The sequence below is a fragment of the Carcharodon carcharias genome, chromosome 1, assembly GCF_017639515.1.
Source record: "Carcharodon carcharias isolate sCarCar2 chromosome 1, sCarCar2.pri, whole genome shotgun sequence".
NCBI classification, from domain to species: Eukaryota; Metazoa; Chordata; class Chondrichthyes; order Lamniformes; family Lamnidae; genus Carcharodon; species Carcharodon carcharias.
Genome location: NC_054467.1, coordinates 200031862 through 200058726, shown reverse-complemented (window position 1 = coordinate 200058726; position 26865 = coordinate 200031862). Strand labels below are relative to the sequence as shown.

General features: G+C 43.1%; 1 protein-coding gene across 1 annotated transcript; it reads right to left on the bottom strand.

Moving 5' to 3' along the window:
• Positions 1 to 26865, bottom strand: LOC121275718 (macrophage mannose receptor 1-like). The gene is made up of 5 exons (XM_041183310.1): positions 26772 to 26865; positions 14683 to 14847; positions 14385 to 14489; positions 8608 to 9012; positions 1 to 130 (listed from the first exon to the last, which is right to left on the bottom strand). Exons 3-5 carry the CDS (start codon positions 14440 to 14442, stop codon positions 78 to 80), a joined length of 516 nt encoding a protein of 171 aa, XP_041039244.1. The 5' UTR covers positions 14443 to 14489; positions 14683 to 14847; positions 26772 to 26865; the 3' UTR covers positions 1 to 77.

Genomic DNA, 26865 nt, shown 5'->3' with positions numbered 1-26865 from the left:
CACTTTTGCCAACAGTTTTAGTAAGTTTTCCAATTTCACACCATCCAAGTTCTTGGCAAGGACTGTATTTTTCAGTCCTAAGTCGTAAACAGATTTCTGTTGTGAATTGTCAATTTTAGGCTGAAGTGTCCTGGGAACAGAATTTGAAGAAAACTGAATTGTCTTGGGCAGAGTTTTAATTTAAGATACTGGGAAAGAGGACAGTTACACTTAGAAACAAACCTAATTTAATGAATATGACAGTACCAAAGTTCAATTTATTTTGCCACTCCACATATAAGGCAGTAAAAACTAGATGTTATAACAGTATTAGAGCTGTGCAACAAACTAAGTTGCAGACACAAATATAAGTTAACCTGGCATAGTAGATGTATGTGACTCAAAATACTGTAGCATTAACTTTAGAGCCAAGGGAAATAATTAAGAAATGGATGCTCGTTATATTTAACTCCTTGTAATATCTTAAATTGTAAGTCATATATTTTAAACATGAAGTTTCTTTGGACTAACACTTGGATAGCTTTCACTCATTTTCATTTGGTTATGGTATCTGCAATTTAATCTGTGGTTCACTTTAATCTGTGTTTCCAAAAATAGAAGTTATTTTGAAAAGATTTAATACTAAAATGTTCTTTGTTTGAAAATTGCTAGTGCAGCCATCATAGGGTTAAATAGAACTTCGCTGTTAATCAGCAGAGGGTATTCATTGGAGAACTGCTTCAAGAGAATGTGCTTTCTCCATAGCAACAACAGAATAGAACAAAGAATGGGTCTAATAAAGCAACAGAGGCTTTAGTAACTACCAAACAAAAATTAAATATGAAATATCCATGGCACACTTGTTTTTCATCAAGACTATGCTGGTTACACCAGTGACAAATCCAAACTATGAAGAAATCTCAACAAAAATGTATAGAAAAGGAAACATTTAGTCAATGATGACATGAAAAAAGCTAGTTCTGTCAACACTACATAAAACAGGCCAGATTTTGCTTTCAAAATAATGGTGAACCAAATGGCACTTGTTCTTTTTTTTAAATTAGAAATTTACAGCACAAAAGGAGGTCATTCGGCCCATCATGTCCACATCGGCCAACAAATAGCCATCCGGCCTAATCCCATTTTCCAGCCCTTGGTCCATAGCCTTGTAAGTTACAGCACTTCAAATGCAAACCCAAATACTTTTTAAATGTTATATGGGTTTCTACCTCTACCACCCTTTCAGGCAGCAAGTTCCAGACCCCCACCCACCCTCTGGGTGAAAATGATTTCCCTTCCAATCTCCTCTATTTCTTATGTTCTAAACATCCCTCCCTAAATCTATATCCCTTGGTTAAGGAGCCCTCAAACGAGGAGAATAAGGCCTTTCTACCCACTCTATCTTATACACTTCAATTAGGTCTCTTCTCAACCTCCTTGGTTCCAAAGAAAATCCTATCTGTCCAATCTCATAACCCAAATTCTCCTGTCCAGGTGACTTCCTCGTAAATGTTCTCTGCACCGTCTCTACTGCAATCACATCTTTCCTATAGTGCAGTGACCAGAACTGTACACAATACTCCAACTGTGGCCTAATCAGTTCCAGCATAACCTCCTAGCTCTAAGCCTTGACTAATAAAGGCAAGTATCTCATATGGCATCTTGACAATCTTATTTACTTGTCCAGCGAGCTTCAGGGATCTCTGGATATGCATGCATTCCAAGGCTCCTCACTTCTTTTACGCTTTTCAGTATCCTACCATTTATTGTGAATTCCCTTGTCTTGTTAGCTGTCTCCAAGTTGCCTCACACTTTCCTGGATTGAACTGAATTTGCCACTATTTTGCCCACATAACTAGTCCATTGATAGCTTCTTGCAGTCTACAGCTTTCTTCTTCATCATCAACCATACAGCCAATTGTGGTGTTGTCTGCAAACTTCTGAATTGCACCCATTACATTCAAGTCCAAACCATTGGTATGTACATATATTTATGTGCAGCTGGTACGGTGACTTCAGGCGAAGGGCAGATGGAAAGTTAAACACGAATATCCAAAAGTTGCTGTCTGGGTTGTACCATTCTGCCACTGGCTTTGTGAAAGTGGCATCTTGCTGGCTGACTGACCAGCAACATGCACCGAATGGCATGAAGCTGCTGTAATAGCTCGGTAGGTACAAAGTAAACTCAACACAGAAAGTTACATGTTGTCATTTTAAGTCTAAAGTACTCTTTTAACAACATGATATGTGTTAGTTATTCTCTATCAACCTCCATGGCACTGGAAATTAAGTATTTAATCCCATTCCTTCAGGATTTCATGATTAGAGTAAGTTATAAAAATTTAAATTTTTGTTATGTCAGGAAGATATAATAATTCTCATAATGTTATTACAATTTATTGTATCTGTGTCTGTGTGTGTGTGTATGTGTTACTTAATTGAATTAAGGGCAGCTGGTCTGAAGGCCTTGATGTTTTAAAAGAAAAGCTAGGTTTGAAATGTTAAGCAGGTAAACATAGGTGTCAAGGGAACATTTGCATTTTTAAATAAACCAGACTCGATTGTTTTCAAAAGAGGGAGTGAAATGTGTTACCTAGCCAGGTGAAGTTCAGAAACAGTGGGCAGAATTTTGACATTGACGTGCAGGGGCGGGCCTGACATGCCGATGCATAAAATGATGCACAATGACGTCGGGTGTGTGTTCCGATGTCACCGCGCACCGTCACGATATTTCGGTGGGCAGGCGCGCTATGAGTTCCAAAGCATGACCGCCATTAATTCACGGGCCACTTAAGGCCCTTGAGTCAATAGTACACAGCGATTGTTCAGAGCCCATACGATTTTCAGAGCGTCGCACGAGCACAACGGGCAGACGGGTAGGCCACATTTTTAAAATCTTCATCCATGGGCAGGATAAGAGGGATGAGTGGACTCCAAAATGCTAGTTGTTAGTCATTTACTTTAGAAACTTACTGCTACTTGCTTGTGTGAACATGAGAACTTCAAATCACTTCAGAGCTGCTTTTACAGGAATAAGGCTTCAGGTCAGGACTCTGGAGGAAACATTATTCTTGGGGCCTTGCAGGTTTCAGGCAGCCTTCCCTTACCCTGGGAATGGGGGTTGTGCCACCTTTGGGAGGACAGACGCAAACACAAGGGGTGCAGGGACAACAGGAAGTGCAAGGTTTCCACCTGCAGAAGACGCCACTATCCTGCTGCCATGGTTTACAGGCGGTGACGCAGCTACCTCAGTATGTCTGAGGTGCATTGCCGAAGGAGGCTCCATCTCTCAAGGGAGACAGTGACCTTCATCTGTCAGATGATTGGCCCTGAGATCAGCTCCAACTGTGTAGGTGGACACCCCATGCCAGTGGCTTTGAAGGTCATGGCTGTCCCCAACTTCTATGCCTCCAGCTCTTTCCAGACGTCAGTGGGTGATCTTTGTGAAGAATCCCAGTCAGCTGTCCACAGTTGTGTCAAGCTGGTGGCAGATGCTCTGTTCAGGCGCACATTGACTTTCATTCACTAATGCACAGACGAGGCCAGCCAGACAGAGGCTTTGCAGCGATTGCTGGATTCCCCATGTCCAGAGTGCAATTGACTGCACACATGTGGCCATCACGGCGCCAGTGGGTGAGCCCGGTGCCTTCGTCAACAGGAAGGGATTCCACTCCATGAATGTGCAGATAGTGTGTGATCACAGGATGCTGATTCTGTAAGTCTGTGCAAGGTACCCAGGCAGCTCCCATGACACCTACATCCTGAGATATTCCCAGGTGCCGAGACTCTTCAGTGCTCCAGCCCAGCTGGATGGATGGCTGCTGGGTGATAAGGGCTAACCCCTCAAAAGGTGGCTCGTGACACCCTCTGCCATCCAAGAACAGAGGCTGAGCAGCAGTACAATAGGAGCCATGCCTCCACAAGGGCCGTGGTAGAAAGAACCATCGGTCTTCTCAAGATGCGCTTCCAATGCCTCAGGGGGCGCACTGCAATACCCCAGATCCTGTGTCACTGATAGTGGTTGCATGCTGCGCTCTCCAAAATCTGGTGCTGGAAAGGGGGTACACATGGAGGAAGAAGATGTAAACGCAGATGCTCTGGCTGCACACAATGAGTCCATTGGTGAGTCTGAGGACGAGCACATTCAGGAGAATGCAGAGGGGATCGATGCTGACCCAGGCAACCTCCAGGGAGGCAGGGACACCCTGAAGGCTTTGATCCAACGCTAGCTTACCAAAGATGAACCTCCAACATATGCCAGGTCTGCAGGCTCCATACTCAATACCTGAGAGCAACATTTGCCTGGTCAGTTAACTTTGTGCCTTGGCAATAAAGCTCAATGACAAACAAATCATTCATAACATCATGGGTTCCCTTCACCTGCATAAGTATTGAAGCACGAAGAGCCTTGTTGAGAACTAAAACATTTAATGATTGCAAACTGCAAAACAGAAATTAAAAATGCATTAAAAGGTGTTGAGCTGCACACCGAATGCGAAGCAACTAATATGGGGGCAACAGAAAACCGCCAGTGATGAGCCCATATTGTGCCTAAGGTGATTTATGCTTACGTTTGCAAGTGCTACGTCTAGGTGCTCCCCCCCTCGCTGGCACTGGCATTGGAGACAGCCTGCTCACTCTACTGTCCTGTTGGCCTTGATGACCTTGGCGGGTGACCTCTGGCCTGTGGAGCCTGTGCTTGCCCCACCTGGGAGGGAGTGGTAAGTTCCACATTTGGCTTTTCACCAGTTGCCGCAGCCTCAGATGCCACAGTCGCTGGCTGAGGGGCAGAGGAACTGCTGCCCTCATCCGGAGCGACCTGAGATGAGCCCGCAGAGACAACAGGCAGCTCGTGCGCCAACTTGAGGTCACTTCAGACTTACCTGCTCACCGGGGATGGATGGGCACCTAGCTAGGATACTAGGTGCCCAATCCATCTCCCACACTGACACTGACCAGATGAGATCAATGTCGCTGTGAGTGCTTGCAGGTCTGAGCACATCCCAAGGAAGTCCTGACTGTTCTCATGAAGGAGCTTCTCCATGAGAGTTGTCACCCTCTCCATGGAGGAAGCATTGCACTCGGCTATGAGGGTAAATGCATTCATGATGCTCCGCAAGGACTCCTCCATCACGGAGACCACGACATGCGTTGCCTCATGTATCTCCACCAGATCCTCCTGCAGATCCTGCTGGACTTCCAGAATCTGCTGCCTCAGGGACAACTCCAGAGACACATCATCAGCCACTGACTGAGCGTGTTCCTGGTTCCCAGCAGTCCCCCAACTGCCTGAGCCATGGGCACTCAGTGAAGTACCCTCACCGCTGTGTCCCAGGACACTAGCCGATGATCTTATCCCCACCGTGGTGCTGGTATCTGCGCTGGTGCCTGCCTGGCTGAGAGGGTGTGACGCTGCTGCGTGTGTATCTTCAGGGCCCTCAGGTGTCAATGGCAGTCCCTCTGCCTCCTGAGTCTGGGCATGCTCCGGTGAGGCTGAAAGGAAGGATAAGGACATTTGATTAGTTGAAGTTGTTACACTGTTAATGTGCATGCCTGGCCCCTGGATCAGGATGTGCTCCTCCTTCCATAATCAATGGGAAACCCAGGTTGGAAGCTGAATTCAATACACAGTCAATAGTGAAATGGTTGCAATGACAGACATTGTGACCTCAGTGCATGGCACTCTTACCTCCTGGCACCCCAACCTCACTGCTGCCGGTAGACCTGGGCGCATGGCGCCTCTCCAGCTCAAGAGCCTCCTGCTCGTATCTGGTGAGTATGAGTAGGTGGGCCTGCCCTTCGCCAGTCTGCATCCATTCTGCATTATTGTGTGCGGTCTTCCCCTGAAAGGAAGGAAGAGCACTAATTAGTCCACCCTGTACCTGGATTGCCATTGCAGCCTGGCCGCCCCCACCTGAGTGAAACATTGCAGGGCTCATCGGATTCGTGACCCTGGAGCCGCCATACACTCACTCCAAGCAGCCAGGGCTGACCCCCTTGCCCAGATGCTGCCTCCATCACATTTGCCACTCACACTATATGAGCTTCCAAAACAAGGAGCACTACCACCTAGAAGGACAAGGGCAGCAGATGGATGGCTGCCCCACCACCTGGAAGTTCCCCTCCAAGTTACTCCGCATCCTGACTTTGAAATGTTTTGGCGTTCTAGCACTGCACCTAGGTACAGATGCTGGAGGTTACCCCCAAAACAGCACTGTGGGTGTAAGTGCACTACATGCAGCAGATACAGAAGCCAGCTCAGCACCACCCTCTCAGGGGCAACTTGCCCACCCAGCGAAGGCCACATGCCGTGAATGAATCAATGCAATAATTAAATTCTGAATTGGGGGGTGGCCGGGGTGGGGCCAACCTAACTGCTGTGCTAAGTGACCCATGCCATCACTGTACTCAGCCTTCCCGATTGCAAGAGGTTGTTGAACCGCATGCAGCACTGCACCCAGTGTGTCGTACCACCTCATGGGAGCTTCCTTCCGTCCCTTGGCACAATGATCTCACGCCGTGCTGCCTACTCCTCGAGGAGGACAGCGAGACACTCGTCTGAGAATCTTGGGGCACAATGGCCCATCGATCTGCCCTCCTGCCTGGCCTGCTCTCCGAGAGTGCTCTTGGACATCCTTCTGTGTGCCATCATTGGCAGCCTTTGGAAGGCTGCCTGCGCCATTTTAAAACAGGCCACTGGGTCGCCATTGGACCTGGCGGCCATTGGACTCCCACCGCCACCTGCCGCTTCCCGCTGTTCTCGGGAACTGTGATTCATGCTGGGCCAGCCTTAATTGGCCCACCCATGTAAAATAGTGGTGCGATGCCAATCATGGGCAGTGATCGGCTTCACGCCCACCCACGCCCGCTCCTGCCCAGCCCACCCAATCTGCTAAAAATTCTCCCCAGTGTGTTTATTTTTCCCAAAGATTACTGGTAAAATTTGTATTATGAGAGGTTTTTATTATTAGAAAGGTAAAGTCCAAAGACATCGTGAAACAATGGGAATTTGCATTCAAACGGGGGAAATATGTATAAAGAAGCAAAGACTGTGTATAAGGGTAGGCATTTTAAGATGTAACAAGTGTGAAAAGCCTTCAGCATCTACGCCTCAAGCTGATGTCTACAAAGAACTGAAGTTAAGGAAACTCACTTTGATTGGATTGTTCAGGGTATCATGTTTCTTTTCCTGGGTCTTTTAAAATCTATGTGTCTTACTGTTGTAAGTTATTATAGTAGTAATTTGTAGACACATGAATATGCTTAAAATCATTTCTCTTATTAATAAATGTTTAATCTAGTTTTGTAAAAACTTATAAGGCTCAGTGGTGTTATTACCCGCATCTCAAAACAGATAAATTGCAAAAAAAAATAGTTGTGGCAGTTGTCTCAAGTTTCCCTCTGGGATTTGAACAACTCAGCATTTACATGTGTCACAACAGTTAAAGAAAGTAAAATGTAAATCTTTTTACACTGTTTCCACTTTACCTTTCTGACTCTTCCTCCTCTCTTATAATTCAATTTTTTTTCTCTTTAGTTCTCTTTCTGTTCCTGATTTTATGTTGAATTTTCCGAACATCAACAACTTGTGTTTATATAGCACTTTTAATGCAATAAAACATTCCAAGGCACATCACAAGAGCATTATGAAACAAAATATGACACAGTGTCATATAAGGAGATATCAAAGCCAATGACCAAGGGCTTGGTCAAAGTGGTAAGTTTTAGGGATAATCTTAAAGAAGGAAAGTGAGCTTGAGAGGCAGATGTAGAGAGGGAATTCCAGAGCTTAGTGCCTTGGCAACAGAAGGCACAGCCACCAAGATAGACCAATTAAAATCAAGGATGCTCAAGAGGCCAGAATTAGAACACCATAGATATCGCAGAGGGTTGTGCTGCTGGAGCAGATCAAAGAAAGAGGGAGGGACAAGGCCATGGATGGATTTGAAAACGATTCAATTTCTAGACTATAATCTCTCCTGAGCTGAGAAAGCTTTCTCACAAGACTTTGCATTTATAAAAGTCTTGTTGTTAGCAAGCTCTACCCCAGAAACTTTCCAAACAATGTTAAAATTGCTGACAGAACATTTTTCCATCAGATGGAATTTTTTGCCAGTGGGATTTTATGGTCCGGCAGAAGTCAATGGACTTTTGAATGGCTCTCTGCATGTTATGACCCCACCCCAGCGTGACAGGACGGGAAAATTTTGCCCACAAAACTTCAAACAAACCTTGATTTTAATCCAGATTAAAATTGTTTGAAAGAGTAACTGAATAATAAGCATTATACATAAAATATTGAGCTTAATCTAGAGAACTGAAAAGGAAATAATTTGAATGCCTTGGTACAAAGGCAAAATAATGCGGATGCTGAAAATCTGAAATAAAAACATGAAATGTTGGAAATACTCGTCAGGTCTGGAAGCATCTGTGGAGAGAGTATGTCATGATGTCTGATAGTTAGGTTGGAACTCTTTGGTTTGCTGAAAATCAAATATGTAATTTGAACATACAAAAGAGATGAAGGTATGATTTTCTATGTCACTCCTATGGTTTATTAGAATGCTACTAATATCTTAATCTTACTTTACATCACAAACGGATCTGAGACTAAAGCTCCTGCAGTACCTTCATGTGGCCAAATGTGATTCGTCTTGGTACAGATGATTTTATCTTTGAAGGTTCGCCACTTGCTTAATTTGCCTTTATCATGTGAGACGTGGACTTTGTTCGTCTTGTGCTTTACATTGAGATGCAAACTGAAGCCTTCAAGAGTTAAGTGACCCCGTTTGCTGCACATCCATGCCTGAGGTTGACCACTGGCACAAGGTTCCAGTTTCACAGCTCCAAACTCATTAGTTTTATGAACAGTTAGACATTGCTGAGTTTTAAGGCTGACTATGGAATTTAGGCGGGAATCCCATCTCCATTGCTGCTGTTCAGAATCTGGATTACATTCAGTGAGAGATATTCTATTGTTCTCATCGTTTGCACGGATACATTTATCTAGACGGACATTCTTGATGTTGAAGCCTAGGATATTTAGCAACAAAGTAAAATGTAAAACAGCATAAATAATAATATACATCATGTAGGAATAGTTGAAGCATTAAATATACATGTGGCTAAAATATGCATACACAATTATTCATTTCCTTTTTGTAATATTACGTAGTACCTACATTCTGAAGGAATGGGCATGATGAACAATGGCCTTTTCAAATTTTGTGCTTTCTGATCTTCTTCAATTCACAAAATCAGTTTTATGCTAAAATTGTTTGTTCCATTATCATCAAAGTAATTACGCCCAGATGAACATTCTTTTAATTCTACAGGTTTGTGAAAATTTAGTCAGTGCATCATTTAGGTTAACAAATTAATTTGTTCCAACAAATTAATTAACTCCTTGATAAGATTTTAGGAGAAGAATGTAAAATCATGAACTTATAGGGCAGAAATATAAAAACAAGTTTCTTCCTGCGTACTTTTGGAGTCCTGCTAAAGCAGTGCAGATATTCACTTATTCATGAGGGGTTAGGATAGGACCAGAGTTCCAATATCTGTGTGGATTCTGATGAAATTCATGATGCACATGTAATACCTTTGGCTTCTGAAGTTTTTACGAGTTATATGTATGTTTGGATAGACAGAGACAAAACCTGGGTAAGAAAAGGTCGAATATGGGGAACTGACATTAACCAACCTGGAAATAAATATTAATTGTTCAGTTTAGTGAAGCAATGCTTCAGGAAATTGTTTGATTCTTCATTAACAAGCAGCAATCATGTGCTGTTGAAGGACAGTAAAGTATTGTAACATATGTAAGCAGAATACTGGGCAAGAATTCTATGCTCCCAACAAAATGTTTTCTCATGTTAAAGAGGAAATATCTATCATGATATTTTCTGCTAACAATTGAAATCCAGATCACAAGATGATACTGGATGAGAAAGGGCCATTCAGCCCATCTTAGTTCATCCAGAAACACCCTACATTTCCCCAATGCAGCAACTATCTTTTTCTTAAATAATTCCAAGGTTTTCTCCTGTTGTCTATCTGAGAGTCCATTTGATCACACTTTGTACTGGGCAGAACTGGAAGACATTGACATTAGAATGAACAGAGTTCCCAGTGTGTTAGGAAGATGCCCAGAAACTCATTGTTAGCTGGAGGAAGGTGGCACTGGCACCAAGTGCTAACTCCCTTATTCCCAGGACTACAGTACTGTGCTGCAAGACTTCCATAACCTCAGCAGTACAGGCAAGGTAGTGCACTGGACATCTCTCCATTCTCTTCCTTGCCTACCATAAAGACAGTTTTCCTCCTCTTCAGTCAATACTTGTACAACAACCCTTTACAATGTTCTTTGCACTATCGCTACCCAGATCCATTCAACGCAATTATTCAAAAGTATAATCCTAATACTCCATCATCTTTAACAGCCACATACCTCCACATCTTTTACTTCACTGCTCCCATCTGGCACATGCTCCTCAAAGGTTAGCTTTCTCCTCTGCATTTTCTTGTAGGACAAATTGGCACACAATGCCCATTAAGGCAGGTCATCAAAGGGGCACTGCGCTATCACACTCCATAGCCCCTTCGAAGAACTAATGGATACTCACTCAACTTGTGTTGTAGGAGATAACAAAGAGGATTGATGAGGGTAATGCAGCTGATGTTATCCACATGGACTTTCAAAAAGTGTTTCATCAAGTGATGAAGTAATGAATTTGTTAACAAAATTAAAGCATATGGTATTAAAGAGCAGCAGCAACATAGATATGAAATTGGCTCAAAGACAGAATCACAGATTTTTTTTATTTGTTCATGGTATGTGGGCTTTACTGGCTAGGCCAGCACTTATTGCCAATCCCAAATTGCCCTTGTGAAGGTGCTGGTGAGCTACCTTCTTGAATCGCTGCAGTCCATATGGTGTAGGAACAGCCACAGTGCTGTTAGGGAGGACATTCCAGGATTTTGACCCAGCGAGAGTGAAGGAGCGGCGATATATTTCCAAGTTAGGATGGTGAGTAGCTTGATGGGAAACTTCCAGGTGGTGGTGCTCCCATGTGTCTGCTACCCTTGTCCTTCCAAATGGAGTAGTGGTAATGTCATTGGAATGGTAATCCAGAGGCCCAGGCTAATACTCTGTGAACACGGGTTCAAATCCCACCATGGCAGCTGATTGAATTTAAATACAATTAATAAAAAAATCTGGAATTAAAAAGCTAGTCCCAGTAATGGTGACCATGAATTGATTGTTGTAAAAATCATCTGGTTCATGAATGCCCCTTCAGGGAAGGAAATCTGCTATCCTTACCTAGTCTGGCCTACATGTGACTCCAAACCAACAGCAATAATTCCTAAATGCCCTCTGAAATGGCATACCAAGCCACTCTGTTGTATTAAGCCGCTACGAAGTCTAAAAGAAGTGAAACTGGGCGGACCATCTGGCATCGACCTATGCACTGGAAACAACAATGACAAACTCAGTCCTGCATAAGACCTCCTTATTAACATCTAAATGCTTGTGTCAAATTTGGGAGAGCTGTCTCTCAGGCTAGTCAAGCAATAGCTAACATAGACATACTCACAGAATCATACTTTACAGATAAAGTCCCAGACTTTGGTCTGCTCTGTCCCACCCACAGGACAGACCCAGCAGAGGAGGCAGCACAGCGGTATACAGTCGGGAGGAAGTTACCCTGGTAGTCCTCAACATTAACTCTGGGCCCCATGAAGTCTCATGACATCAGGTCAAACATGAACAAGGAAACAATGGGCGGAAGGCCTCTTTCTGTTCTGTAAAGCTCTATGAAACATCCTTCTGATCGCCACCCATCCCCCACAGCCCTCAGATGATAAACAGTACTCCACCATGTTGACCACCACTTGGAGGAAGCACTCAAGGTGGCAAGGGCACAGAATGTACTCTGGGTGGGGGACTTCAATGTGCATCACCAAGAGTGACACTAATGACCGAGCTGGCCAAGTCCTAAAGGACATAGCTGCCATACTTGGTCTGTAGCAGGTGGTGAGGGAACCAACAAGAGGGAAAAACCTACCTGCCCTCATCCTCACCAATCTACGTGTCGCTGATGCATCTGTCCATGACGGTATAGATAGGAGCGTACACCGCACTTTGTCCTTATGGAGAGAAAGTCATGCCTTTACATTGAGGATACCCTCCATCATGTTGCGATGCGCTACCACCATGCTAACTGGGAAAGATTTTGAACAGTTCTAGCAACTTAAAACTGGGCATCCATGAGGCACTGTGGGCCATCAACAACAGCAGAATTGTACTCAACCACAATCTGCAATCTCATGGCCTGGCATATCCCCCATTCTACCATTATCATCAAGCCAGGGGATCAACCCTGGTTCAATGAAGAGTGCAGGAGGGCATGCCAGGAGCAGCACCAGGCATACCTAAAATGAGATGTTAACCTGGTGAAGCTATAACACAGGACTATTTGCATGCCAAACAGCGGACACAGCATGCAATTGACAGAGTCATGTGATCCCACAATTAATGGATCAGACCTAAGCTCTGCAGTCCAGCCACATCCAGTCATGAATGGTGGTGGACAATTAAACAACTAACAGGATAAAGAGGCTTCACAAATAGCTCCACCCTCAATGATGGGGGAGCTCAGCACATCAGTGGAAAATACAAGGCTGAAGCACCCATATCTATCTTGGCCTTCTCCAGAGGTCCCCAGCATCACAGATGTCAGTCTTCAACCAATTCAATTCGCTCCACGTGATATCAAGAAACGGCTAAAGGTGCTGGATACTGCAAAGGCTATAGACCCTGACAACATTCTAGCAACAGTACTGAAGACTTGTTCACCAGAACTTGCCGCGCCCCTAGGCAAGCTGTTCCATACACTGGCATCTACCCAGCAATGTGGAAAATTGCCCATGTATGCCTTGTACACAAAAAGCAGGACAATCAAACCTGGAAATTAATGCATCAGTCTACTCTCGAACACCAGTAAAATAATGGAAGGCAGTTGCCAGTGCTATCAAGCACCACTTACACAGCCAGGGTCACTCAGCTCCTGACCTCATTACAGCCTTGGTCCAAACATGGACAAAAGAGCTGAACTCCTGAGGTAAGGTGAGAGTAACTGCCCTTGACATCAAGGCAGCATTTGATGAGTGTTGCATCAAGGAGCCCTAGTAAAACTAAAGTCAATGGGAATCGGGGAAAAGCTCTTCACTGGTTGGATTGTGCCGAACACAAAGGAAGATAGTTGTGGTTGTTGGAGGTCAGTCATCTCAGTTCCAGGACATCACTGCAGGAGCTCCTCGGCCCAGCCATCTTCAGCTGCTTCATCAATGATCGTCCCTCCATCATAAGGTCAGAAGTGGGGATGTTCACTGATGATTGCACAATGTTCAGCACCATTCACGACTTCTGAGATACAGAAAAAGCCCATGTCCAAATGCAGCAAGACCTGGACTATATTCCTAGACTGCAGGAACTCACCAAGGGTCCTTCAACAGCATCTTCCAAACCCACCTGGAAAGCCAAGGGCAGCAGGCACATAGGGACACCTCCACCTGGAAGTTCCTCTCCTAGTCACTCACCATCCTGACTTGGAAATATATTGTCATTCCTTCACTGTCGCTAGGTCAAAATCCTGAACTCCCTTCCTAACAGCACTGTGGGTGTACCTACACCACATGAACTGCAGTGGTTCAAGAAGGCAGCTCACCACCACTTACTCAAAGGCAATCAGGGATAGGCAATAAATGCAGGTCTGGCCATGAACCCATGCATCCATACAAACAAAAAAAAGTACTGAACGTTTTTTTCTAGATTGGAAGGAAGTAATCAGGAGTTGTCTTTTAGGACCACTACTCTTTTGGGGTGTAGAGTATGATTTAAATGTTTGCTGATGACAAAACTTGGGAATGTAATAAACAATGAAGCGGAGGATAGCAAACTTCAGGACTGGTGAAATATGCAGACACATACATGGCCGATGAAATTTAATGCAGAGAAATGTGAAGTGATATATGTCAGAGGTAAGATTGAGGAGAGGCAATATATACAATTATAAACCAGTGATGGAACAGGGAGACAAAATCTGTTCCATAAAATAAATTTCGGTAGGCGCGCTAAACAATAAATATATTTTACCAGTTAAAGCAGTTCTGTGGGTAATTATTATGACGTTTTTAGTTTAACAGAATTTTATATTTTATTCCCCATACCATTAAAACCGTGCGGTTGGTCACATACATATACAGTTATTCATCTTTCACCGGTGGCATTACATTACAGAAAGCAATGTTTGCTGTCCTGGTTCTGGATCACAAATTTGTTTTATCTTGTTAAATTTTGCATCCTGCATCAAGTCTCATCTATAAACAGGAATCCGCCTTACCTTCAAACCACGCTATTTGAAGTAAAAAGAGAAACAGCACCAACATGACACTCCTCATTGTAGCTTCACCTCTCCTGATTTCTCACGTCTTTCTCGCGGTAATATCTGCGGGTTGGGGGGTGGGGGGTGGTGGTAAACTTTAGGTTGCTACTGTTGTAATTATGTAACAGAATGAACACACTATTTTTTGTTTGCTTTTAGCTGAACATCTTCTTTGCTAACATAATAAATATCATCAACAATTAAAATAGGGTTAAGAATTTCCCCTGTGGATTTTTCTTTGCAAAACGCTAGTTACCAAGTTGTATTATTAGGTCCCGCTTCAAGGTTGGGTGATAATTTTGTAACGATTTGCTTTCTTGGAGCAGATAAACTGGACCGACTGCTGGAACTTAAAGTAACAGACTAAATTGTTGAACAGCTTCGTTTGATATGGGCCCTCTAGCGTTTGGTTGAGTCAGTTCTGGGGAGAAAAAACATTTATAAGGATGAATTTACAGATGAATAGATGTTATTGATGATGATTAAAACATTTTCGATTAAGCAATGTGACAATAATCCCTAGAATGATATTCTTACTTAAAATAATGTTTTCAAACTGTTACGATCCCCATAGAGACAATAACATAAATAAAATTTGAATCCCCCAGTTACCAACTTGAAGGAATGTGCAACAAGATCTCAAGTCTTAAGACTTTTACTGTAACAGACAAACAAAAAGCAACATTGACTAAACAAACTAATCCCTTTTCTGTAGTTTAGAGTATTAGTTGCCTATTAACACACACCAAGCCACCCCGCTGCATTTATACTTTGCAGCATGCTCTCCAAAGAATTACAGTCTTTACAGGAAACAGTTCAGAATTACTCCCAGTTTCCAATGGGATTGTGTCTCCCTATTTTGTTGAGTTGTAATGTCCAGTAACTGTTGAATGTCCAATCCCTCAGTCTTCTGAAAATTCCTGTATCAACTTCCAGCAGCCAGGCTCACTTCGATGATTCCTTCTCTCGGCCTCGCCAGAATAAATCTTCCAGTGTCCTTAAATCTCTGGTGGTTCCTTTTCTTTAACCAGAGGACCAGCTTCCATCAGCATTTTGCCTGTGAGCTAGCAGAGAATTGATTTTCCCTACTGCTCGCAAGAGTGGCTGATTCCCTGATTCTTTCTCTCTCTGGGTGTTTTTTTAATCAGAATGCCTGTAAGTCTGCACAAAGCAAAAACAGCTGCCTCTCTCCTCATGTTGTCATGAAGCTATCAATGTATATAATGTTATTGGAAATTATTTTAAATTGGACTTGTAGTAGGGTCTGTGCCTGTGAGTGTGTGTGTTTTAATTGGATTAAAGCCAATTTGTCTGGGTGCTATGATGTATAGAAGTTTTGAGATGTAAACAGTAATGTAGTGGGTCCATTTGCATTTTGTTAAATAAACCATTCAGAGAATGGGGGTGAAATCTTGCACCTAGCTAGGAGGCACCAAGCAATATGTTTATATTATTAATAAAATTGCTACTATGAAAGGGGTTTTATTATTAGAGGAGGTGGAGTTCAAAGGGCCTGGTGATACAATGAGAATTTGCATTCAAAGGGAAGGATAGGTATATGCAGAAGCGTTTTGTGTGTGGAAGTTCGAGGCGTGTGATATCTAAGCACCTGTAAGCCTTCACTGTCTGCAAAGGAATCAAATTGAAAGGAACCTCATTTTGAATTTGTAAGATAAAATCTGCTTTGCCTAGTGTCTGTTTAAATTCTATGGGTTATTGTTGCCTTGGTGAAGATTTTAGGAGTGCTTAATTTGGGGATTTGTTTAATAGTTATTATGGTAGTATTTGCAGATGTGTATGTGCATAATACCTTGTAAAATTAATAAATGTTTAATTTAATTTCTATAAAAAACCTCTGGAGGTTTGGTGGTTTCATTTCTGAATTCAGAGCTGCACCTCAAACAGACCAATTGAAAATATAGGTTATGACAGTTGTTTAAAGCTTCCCTCTGGGATTTTAACTAACTCCCCATTTACCAACTGCTGTGTCATAACAATGTTCAGGTGAAAACTGACTGGTTTCAGTCAGTCTTGACCTGGGCCCCATGTCCACACGTTAACTATCATCTGACCTGTTGCTGGGCAGAGTCCAACACAATTTTACACAATCCTTTTCTAGGGCATTCTGTTTTACCTTAACTTAAAAAAGACTGTCCAAAACATAACCATTTTATAAAACCTTGTATTTGTAACCATACTAAGGAATAGGCAGGATATATGCATACCTAACATTAACAAGGATATGTGTATTTTATAACATCATCAAAAGAGAGTCAAAATTGGAACCAGAAATGTGCATAACTACAGGTACTTAACAGAACAGCTAGAAAGGATAGTGAAGGGAGAGGTGAGAAGTTTAAAGGATTCCAAATTAAGGCATGAAACTGAAGATGAGCAAAGAATAGGTCATTGTGTTCAATAGCTGGTACTATTGGGGAGGGTTAAGACTAACTTGGCAAGGGTGCAGGAATCAGGAAGTAATATCAGATGGGAAAATCAAGGTGCCCAGAGAATTGCGGGTGATAAATAGCACTAGAGTAGGGAATTGTAAGGTATTATGTGGGGTCAGTGTAAGAGGAAATGTAATTAGATCTGAATTAGGGTTACTGTGCATCGTTATCATCGACTGTCTCTTGAATTTGAGGATGACGCCTACCCATGATCACAAATTTCTGCCATGGTCTCCTTGTGATTGATCCGCTGATTTTTGGGTGCATGGAGCAGAATGTCCCATGATGTATTGGGATCTGGAGTTCAGGATTTGCATCCTCTTTGTTCCTTCTCTGCTGTTGCTGTGCTTCATCTTTAGGACACTGGGACTGAACGATTCTGAACGATTGGTAGGAAGCTATCCCAGATGCTATTGTCAATACTGTTGTGTCCTCAAGGAGAGCTTCAAAATATTTGAGGTGGTTTCTTTGTCCTACCATGGAACATTGACTATTTGAGAGTTGAGAGAACAGGACCTGATGTTGGAGACAATTTTCAGCTATGTGGAGACAGTGGTCAGTCCACCAAAGTTGATTTTTGCAGGAGTTTTGCCTGAATGCTTGTGGATTTGGCTTCAAGAAGGACACTAGCATTTATTTGACAGTTCTCCCATTGAAACCAGATGATGGGGCAGAGGCATTGCTGATAGAATTTCTCTAGCACTCTTATTGCCACTGATATACAGTTCAGGTCTTGCTGCAGTACAGGAGCATGATGACGACAACTGCTCACTACACTTGACTTGCGGAGATCTTTGTTGTCAAACACACACTGCCATAGTTTATAGAAGGCTGAACTGGCGCAGCTAATCCATTATTGGATCTCCTTGTCAGTGGTGTCAGCTATGGCTCAGTTGGTAGCATTTTTGCCTCTGAATCGCAAGGTTCTGGTTCAAGTGCCACTACAGGGCTTGAGTGCATAAAATAAAGGCTGACACTCCAGTGCAGCACTGAGGTAGCACTGCACTGTCAGAGGTGGAATCTTTCAGATGAGACGTTAAACTGAGGTCCCATCTACCTTCTTTGGTGCACGTAAAAGATTCCACGGCACTATTTTGAAAAAGAGTGGGTGACTTATCCTTGGTTTCATGGCCAATATCTATCCCTCAATCAACATCACAAAAGACAGATTATCTGGTCATTGTTAACCACATTCATAAATGTTGGTGGAATATGGATGTTAGTCTGTGATGCTGACACAAGCAAAGCATAAGCAGGTGAAAGAGGTGGCTGACAAAGGGCAGTTGATCTTTGATGAGATGAATAGCCACCATCAGGTTGATTGTAAATAGTGTGGGAGCAATCAAATAGCTTTGCTTGAATCAACCCAGTCCAGATTTTGAAGCCATCTGTTTCAGTCAACTCAGTTGTACTCATATAATCATGAAGCAATAGTAGGATTGTGATGAAGATTATTGAACATTCAAATTGGAGCACAGTAAACACAGCCTTGCGATTTACTGAGTCAAATGCTTTGGACAGGCCAATGAATGCAATGAAGAGTTTGTGGTGTTTTTGACATTTTTGTTGGATTTGTCTGACAACAAAGATCATTTCAGATTCAGGAGAACACGTGTCAGGATTTTCCCTACTAATGATAAGACCTCAAGAGTAACCATAGCATGATTTATCTCCCTTCTTGAAGATAGTTGCCATTGTCGCATTCCTGAAGTTGGTGGGATGGGGGCAGGGAGTGGTGGCGGTAGGGAGTTTTTTTCCTTCCTAATTCATACAGTGAGTGCATGGAGTCTTGATTTGAGTAAACATCCACCAGCTTTAAAGACCTCAGCTGGAATACCATCAGATCTGCAGGCTTTGTTGTTTTTCACCTGACTGATTGCTTGTTGCAGCTCTCCCATGAATTTTGCACAGGATACTGGGGAGTATCGACTACCACTGTGGATTCATGGTGGAGTTGTTCAAAATGTTCTTTCCAGAATTGACAAATGAAATTGTCATCGTTAAGAAGAGAAATACCACCCTGTGAGCAAAAGAGATTATGTCCTTTTGACCTCAGTCTATAGATGGGCTTGGTGGCTCCAAAAAAGTTTTGCATGTCATGATGCTCAGCATACTGTTAGATGCTTCAGTCCTTCTCTTTCCACCACATGTCCTTTATCTTCCATTATTTGTCTTTGGGCATCATCCTTGAGCTGTTCTTGAGTTGCGACCTTTGGTTGTTCTGCCTGGCCATGAAGGCTGCTTGTTTTTGTTCCAGCAGGTCACATCTTTGAGCATCACTCTAAACTAGCCCTGAAACTGCTTGAACCCATTAGTCTGGGCACAGGAATCTAATACTGCTGGGATTCTGCATGTATGCAAATTTATGTCCAAATGCAGCAAAACCTGAACAATACCCAAGCTTGTGCTGACAAATGGCAAGTAGCATTCACGCTTCACAAGTATTGGGCAATGACCATCTCCAACAAAAGAGAATCTAACCATCGCCCCTTGACATTCAATGGCATTACCATTAATGAGTCTCCGACTATCAACATATGTATGGGACTAGCCACATAAATACTGTGGCTACAAGAGCAGGTCAGAGGCTAGGAATGCTGCAGTGAGTAACTCAACTCCTGATACCCCAAAGCCTGTCCAAGATCTACAAGGCACAAGTCAGGAGTGTGATGGAATACTCTCCACTTGCCTGGATGAGTACAGCTCCAACAATACTCAAGAAGCTTGACACCATCCAGGACAAAGCAGTCATCTTGATTGGCAAAACATCCACAAACATTCACTCCTTCAGCCACTGACCCACAGTAGCAGCAATGTGTACCATCCACAAGATGAACCACAAATCTCACCAAGGCTCCCTAGACAGCACCTTCCAAACCCACAAATGCTACCATCTAGGAGGACAAGGGCAGCAGATACATGGGAACACCATCACCTGGAAGTGCCCCTCCAAGCCACTCACCATCCTGACTTGGAAATACATCGCCATTCCCTCACTGTTGCTGGGTCAAAATGATAGAACTCCCTTCCTCAGCACTGCAGGTGTACCTACATCACATGGACTGCAGCGGTTCAATAGGCAACTCACCTCCACCTTTTCAAGGGCAATTAGGGATGGGGCAATAAATACTGGCCTAGCCAGTGATGCTTACATCCTATGAATAAATATTAACAAAGGGCATGTACTGTGGTAAATAAAGTTGAGCTGCAGGTGCACATAGCCATGTGGAAATATGATGTTGTCGCTATAATGGAAACTTGGCACAAAGAAGGACAGGACTAAATATTCCTGGATATGTTGTGTTCAGGAAAGATAGAGAAGGAATGAAAGGAGGCAGTTTTGACTAAGGAGAACCTGACACTTCTGGAGGGAGAGGATGCCCCAAACAGGTCAAGGACAGAATCTATTTGGTTACAGCTAAGAAATAGAGGTACCATTACATTGCTGGGTGTATTCTATAGGCCACCAACTAGTGGGAAAGATATAAAGGAAATTTTCAAGGAAAATATAGAGACGTGAAAGAATTATTGTGTCATTATAATGGAGCGGTGGGGGCCTTAGTTATCCTTATATAAACTGGGATAGAAATAGTGTAAAGGGCAGAGATGGAAAAGAGGTTCTAGCGTGTGTTCAGAGGAATTTTCTACATCAGTTTGTTTCTAGTCCAGTGAAGAAGAAGGCACTGCTAGATTTGGTTCTGGAGAATGAGGCTGGTCAAGTGAATCACTTGTCAATGGGGTAACATTTCGGAAACAGTGATCATGGTATCATAAGGTTTAGGTTAGCTGTTGAAAAAGACAAGGAGCAATCAAGAGTAAAAATAATAAGTTGGGGGAGGGCCAATTTCAATGGGGTGAGAACAGATCTGTCCCAAAGAAACTGGAATGAAAGATTGGTAGGCAAAACTGTAATAGAGCTGTAATGAACTGTCTTTAAAGAGGAAATAATTCAGGTACAGTTGACGTACATTCCCAAGAGAGGAAAGGTAGGGAAAACAAATCCATAACTCTATAGATGACAAAAGAGATAGAGAAGAAAAATGAAGCAAAAAAAGGGTGCAAATGACAGACATAAGGTGGACAACACAATTGAGAACCAGGCCAAATAAAGGAGGTCCAGAGGAGAAATGAAAAAACAAATAAGAAAAACAAAGAGAGGATATGAGAAGAGACTGGCAGCTATTATAAAAAGGAATACAAAATTCTTCTATGTGAATATTAATAGTAAAAGAGTGATAAAAGGAAGAGTGGGATCAGTTAGGTTTCTAAAAGGGGCTTTATACATAGAGACAAGATTGAGGTACTAATTGAATACATTGCATCTGTCTTTAACAAAGAATTAGATGCTGCCCAAGTCAAAATGAAAGGGGGTAGGTAGTTGAGACAGTAGATGGCCTAAAGATTGATAAAGAGGAGGTATTAGATAGGCTGATTATACTTAAAGTTCATAAGTTATCAGAATTGGATGAGATGCATCCAAGGATTCTGAGGGGAGTAAAATGGAAATTGCAGAGGTACTGCCTATAAGCTTTCAATCCTCCACGAATACAGGGGCAGTGCCAGAGGATTAGAGAATTGCAAATGTGACATCCTTGATCAAAAGAGGATACAAGGTAAGCCCAGCAACGACAGGCCAGTCAGTTTAACCTGAGTGGCGGGGAAGCTTTTAGAAATGATAATTTGGGACAAAATTGAGAGAAACTAGGGCAAATGTGGATTTATTAAGGAAATTAAACATGGATTTATTTAGGGCAAATTGTGTTTAACTAACCTGCTTGAGTTTTTGATAAGGTAACAGAGAGGGTTGACGAGGGTAATGCGGTTAATGTGGTGTACATGGACATCCAAAAGACATTTGATGAAGTGCCACATAACAAGCTTATCAGTAAAGTTAGAGTTCATGGAATAAAAAGGATAATAGCAGCATGGATTCAAAATTGGCTGAGTGACAGGAAAGAAAGAATAGTGGTGAATGGTTATTCTTTGGACTGTTAAAGGTGGAGCTCCCCAGGGATTGGGTGTTAGGACCCTTGCTTTTCTTGTACATATTAATGATCTAGACTTGAGTGTGCAAAATTTGTAGATGACGCAAACCTTGGAAGTATTATGAAAATGAGGAATGTTGTATGTTGCATGTTCAATAGGTCTAACATGAAGAGGTTCTGAATCTTGTGTGGTTTAACATCAAGTGTTTATTAATAACATATAACTATGTACATATATACAGAGTATAGACCAAGCTGTGAGCTAACAACATGCTTGCTTCTACGCAGGTCTCTGTCCAGTCCACAACTGACTCTAGTCTCAGGTCATGTGTCTCTTTACATCACACTATGGACGGCACTGTTTCCCAGTCCCACATTAACCCTTATATATATATATATAAAAACAAAAAAACTGCGGATGCTGGAAATCCAAAACAAAAACAGAATTACCTGGAAAAACTCAGCAGGTCTGGCAGCATCGGCGGAGAAGAAAAGAGTTGACGTTTCGAGTCCTCATGACCCTTCGACAGAACTTGAGTTCGAGTCCAGGAAAGAGCTGAAATATAAGCTGGTTTAAGGTGTGTGTGTGGGGGGCGGAGAGATAGAGAGACAGAGAGGTGGAGGGGGTTGGTGTGGTTGTAGCGACTGTACTATTGTTGTTGACATCTTTTGATGATCTGCTTCTATCACTGCTTGTTTGTCGCTACAACCACACCAACCCCCTCCACCTCTCTGTCTCTCTATCTCTCCGCCCCCCACACACACACCTTAAACCAGCTTATATTTCAGCTCTTTCCTGGACTCGAACTCAAGTTCTGTCGAAGGGTCATGAGGACTCGAAACGTCAACTCTTTTCTTCTCCGCCGATGCTGCCAGACCTGCTGAGTTTTTCCAGGTAATTCTGTTTTTGTTCCACATTAACCCTTGCTATGCCAGATACCCTTATACTACACCTCCTCCCAAGTCGTTATCCAATGCATTTATATTACAATCATGCTACCCCCTCAAGTGTCTGCCTTTATAAATCCAGATGGTCTGCAGGCTTGACAGTTCTTCCAGGGGTGGAACGGCCCTGTCATGGCGCGGGCAGGGCCCTAATATGCTGTTCAAAAGTCCATTGACTTCGGAGGGACCATATAATCCCACTGGCATAAGTTTCTGCCCCAGATCTCATTCTGGCCATATTTGGAACAGTGGTGGGCTCTGTTGATTTGAGCAACCTTTGTTGATTTGGAGTTTGAGTTGTAGACTGTGTTTCCGGCACTTGGTTGTCTTCATCTGATACATGTCTTCCTCTCCTTGGAGTTGAACTTCTCTTTGTCAACTCCTTATCTGCTCTGGTTGGGGACTACCGGCTTGCCCGTTCTTTCCAGAGAGATTGTTCACTCCATTCATTCGTGGTACAAACACAGTTTTTCTCTTTCCGTGATCCACTGTGATCTTTGTGGGAGTTGAAGCTGCCCCTCCTTGTCATTTGTATATTCCTCATCAATGGGCTCACCTTGCAGTTTGGCTTTTATTGTGACATTGCGTTCTTCTGTGTGTCTCTGTGTCTCACTGAGATGTGCTCAGGCGAGTTGACGGCCGCTCGTTCCTTGCTCCAGCATTGTCTTGCAGCTTTGCATGTTGGCTGTAGGTTGCAGTGTCTATGCTATGGTGTTTGCAGTTAGTGTGACAGCAACTCTTGGAACCTGGGGTTGGGGCTCATTCTTCTGTTGCTGGTCATTTTCCTGTGTTTCTTCCACCCGAGCTGCAGTGATAATTATCTAAAGGTTTGGCTGATCTGACAAAAGAGGAGCTTTTGCCACTTATAAAGAAATTCGACAAATCGACTGCAAAGAGTGAAGACAATTTAGAGCTGAAGTCCCAGTTGAGAGACTCTTGACCTCTCGGAACTTGTAGTTTCATGTAGTTGACAACAGGGGTTGTCTTGACGACTTCTGCCATTTTAAGAAGGTTAAGGGCAACACAGGCATCGCTCCTCAAGAGAGAGAAAGATTGGTTTTGAATGACATACATGACTTGGAGTATCTGCTTGTCACCATATCTTAGTGGTTCTAGGATCAGGTCTATGACCGGAAGTCGAATTCCTCCAGGCCCGTGGAGTGGTGGTGTGTCTGTCATTTGTTGCCAGAGGTTTCTCAGCCACAGTTCTTTAACCGAGAGGGCCATAACATGGGCTCCCGTGTCCAATTTGAAGTTGGTGAGGTGACCGTTTGCTGAGATGTTCAGATTCCAGGATCCTTGCCCTCACCCAGGAAGCACAGTTGGGTCTCTTCCTGATGTGCTACCTCAATTTCATGGATTGTCTTAGAATCCTCCGCCTGTCTGGATGTCTTAGCTTTTTTGTAGCTTTCCAAAGTGTCCCAGACAGTTGCAGTTGACACTGCACTGAAATTGCTGGATACTGCTCTCACCTGTGAGGTTGTTCGCTCCACAGCATTGACACCCACCCTCTTATGGTCAGCTTGGGTATTATCTTTCTTGGTCTGGAATCTCTTTGCCCCTTTGTTGCTTTACTAGCTGGACAGTTGAGATTGCTCTGTACCACGCCTTGCTTTTGTCATATAAAATAAAGATTGGTGGTGTTAGTGGATTTCAGACTGGCTGACTATTTGGAAGGCCTTTTCTAAAATCAGATCTTCCTTGGCCTGTAGTACGTCTGAAAGGGCATCATCAGCTACTCCAACAATAATTCTATCTCTTTTGAGTTTTGACTTACGGTCACCATAGTCACAGCCTTCAGCCAATTTGTGTAATTCATTTATAAAAGAGTCAACTGGTTCTCCAGGCTGTTGGACATGTTTGTTGAATTTTGCTCTAAAATGTTATTGCTTCTTAGATTAAAATATGTATTGAATGATTTTATAACCTCATCAAATTTATCCGAGAATTCTTAAGAACATAAGAAATAAGAACAGGAGTAGGCCATTCAGCCCCTCGAGCCTGCTCCGCCATTCAATAAGATCATGGCTGATCTTCTTGTGTTTCGATTTCCACATTCCCATCTAACCCCAATAACCTTTGATTCCCTTGCCTAACAAGAATCTATCTATCTCTGCCTTAACAATATTCAATGACCCCGCCTCCACCACTTTCTGAGGCAGATTTCCAAAGTCGCACACCCTCTCAGAGAAAAAATTTCTCATCTCTGTCCTAAAAGGGCGACCCCTGATTTTAAAACAGTGCCCCCTAGTTCTGGACTCACCCACAAGAGGAAACATCCTTTTGACGTCCACCTTGTCAAGGCCATTCAGGATCTTGTATACTTCAATCAAATTACCCCTCACTTTTCTAAACACCAGTGGAAACAAGCTCAATCTGTCCAACCTTTCCTCATAAAGAATTGGATCCAATTGGCAAGGAAGCAGAGGGTGATGGTCGAGGGGTATTTTTGTGACTGGATGCCTGTGCCCAGTAGGGTTCCACAGGGATCGGTGTTGGGTCCCTTGCTGTTTGTGGTATATATAAACGATTTAGACTTGAATGTAAAAGGGTTGATCAGTAAGTTCGCAGATGACATGAAAATTGGTGGGGTGGCAAATTGTGAGGAGGATAGCCTTAGATTACAGGAGGATATGGACGGGCTGGTCAGATGGGCTGATCATTGGCAAATGGAATTTAATCCAGATAAGTGTGAGGTGATGCACTTGGGCAGGACAAACAAGGCACAGGAACACACGACGAATGGGAGGACCCTGGGAAGTACTGAGGATCAGAGGGACCTTGGTGTGCACATCCACTGGTCTCTTAAGGTAGCAGGACAGGTAGATAAGGTGGTTAAAAAGGCATATGGGATACCTGCCTTTATTAGCCGAGGCATAGAACATAAGAGCAGCAAGGTTATGCTGGAACTGTATAAAACGCTGGTTAGACCACAGCTAGTGCATTGCATGCAGTTCTGAAATCCACATTATAGGGAGGATGTGATTGCACTAGAGAGAGTGCAGAGGAGATTTACCATGATGTTGCCTGGGCTGGAGAGTTTTAGTTATGAGGAGAGATTGGATAGACTGGGGTTATTTTCCCTGGAGCAGAAGAGATTGAGGGGGGATATGATTGAAGTGTATAAAATTATGAGGGGCATAGATAGGGTAGACAGGAAGGAGCTTTTCCCCGGGTCTCCACCAGGGGAAATAACCAGGGGGCATAGACTTAAGGTAAGGGGCAGGAGGTTTAAGAGGGGATGTGAGGACGAATTTTTTCACCCAGAGGGTGGTGGGAATCTGGAACTCACTACCTGAAAGGGTGGTCAAAGCAGAAACCCTCATAACATTTAAGAAGTATTTGGATGTGCACTTGCGATGCCATGGCATACAAGGCTGTGGGCCTAGTGCTGGAAATTGGGATTAAAATAGTTAGGTACTTGTTTGGCCGGTGCTGACTCGATGGGCCGAAGGGCCTTTTTTTTGTGCTGTAGACCTCTATGTGTCTATGACTCTAAGACAACCCACTCATTCCAGCCATTAATCGAGTAAGCCTCCTTTGAACCACCTCCAATGTATTTATACCCTTCCTTAAATAAGGAGATCAATACCGTGTGCAGTTTTCAAGGTGCGTTCTCACCAATACCCATATAATTGAAACATAACATCCTTACTTTTATGTTCAATCCCTCTCCTAATAAAGGATAGCATTCCATTAGCCTTCCCAATTACTTGTTCGTTTATTCCTTGCCCTACAATAATAACAACGGCCATAGTACTTTCTGAATAAAGTAGTGTATTCACTTGCTCAGCTTCTATCTTTTTATCTAATCCTGAAGCTATTATGTATCTTAAGAATCTTTATCACCAAGGTCCCCAATTTTGTGTTTGGTCTGGCCCTAGGATCAGTCAAATGGGCTGCTCTAACTTTCTTGCAGCGCTGAAACTCTTTAAACTAGTCTTGACTTAGAATTTTTTACTCACCCATGCTAGGTCCTTTGACCCCACATTCTGTGGGCATTCACAATGGACCTCCACAAGGTCTTGTGGCATCCTCAGCTGCAAGTAAAGCTTTTTC

Coding starts and splice junctions, on each gene's coding strand:
- LOC121275718 (XM_041183310.1), bottom strand. CDS start 14,442: ATGAGGAGTGTCATGTTGGTGCTGTTTCTCTTTTTACTTCAAATAGCG. Junction 9,013..14,384: donor TCAAATAGCGTGGTTTGAAG/GTAAGGCGGATT, acceptor TAAATATCCTAG/GCTTCAACATCAAGAATGTC. Junction 131..8,607: donor TCACATTTGGCCACATGAAG/GTACTGCAGGAG, acceptor TTCTGTTCCCAG/GACACTTCAGCCTAAAATTG.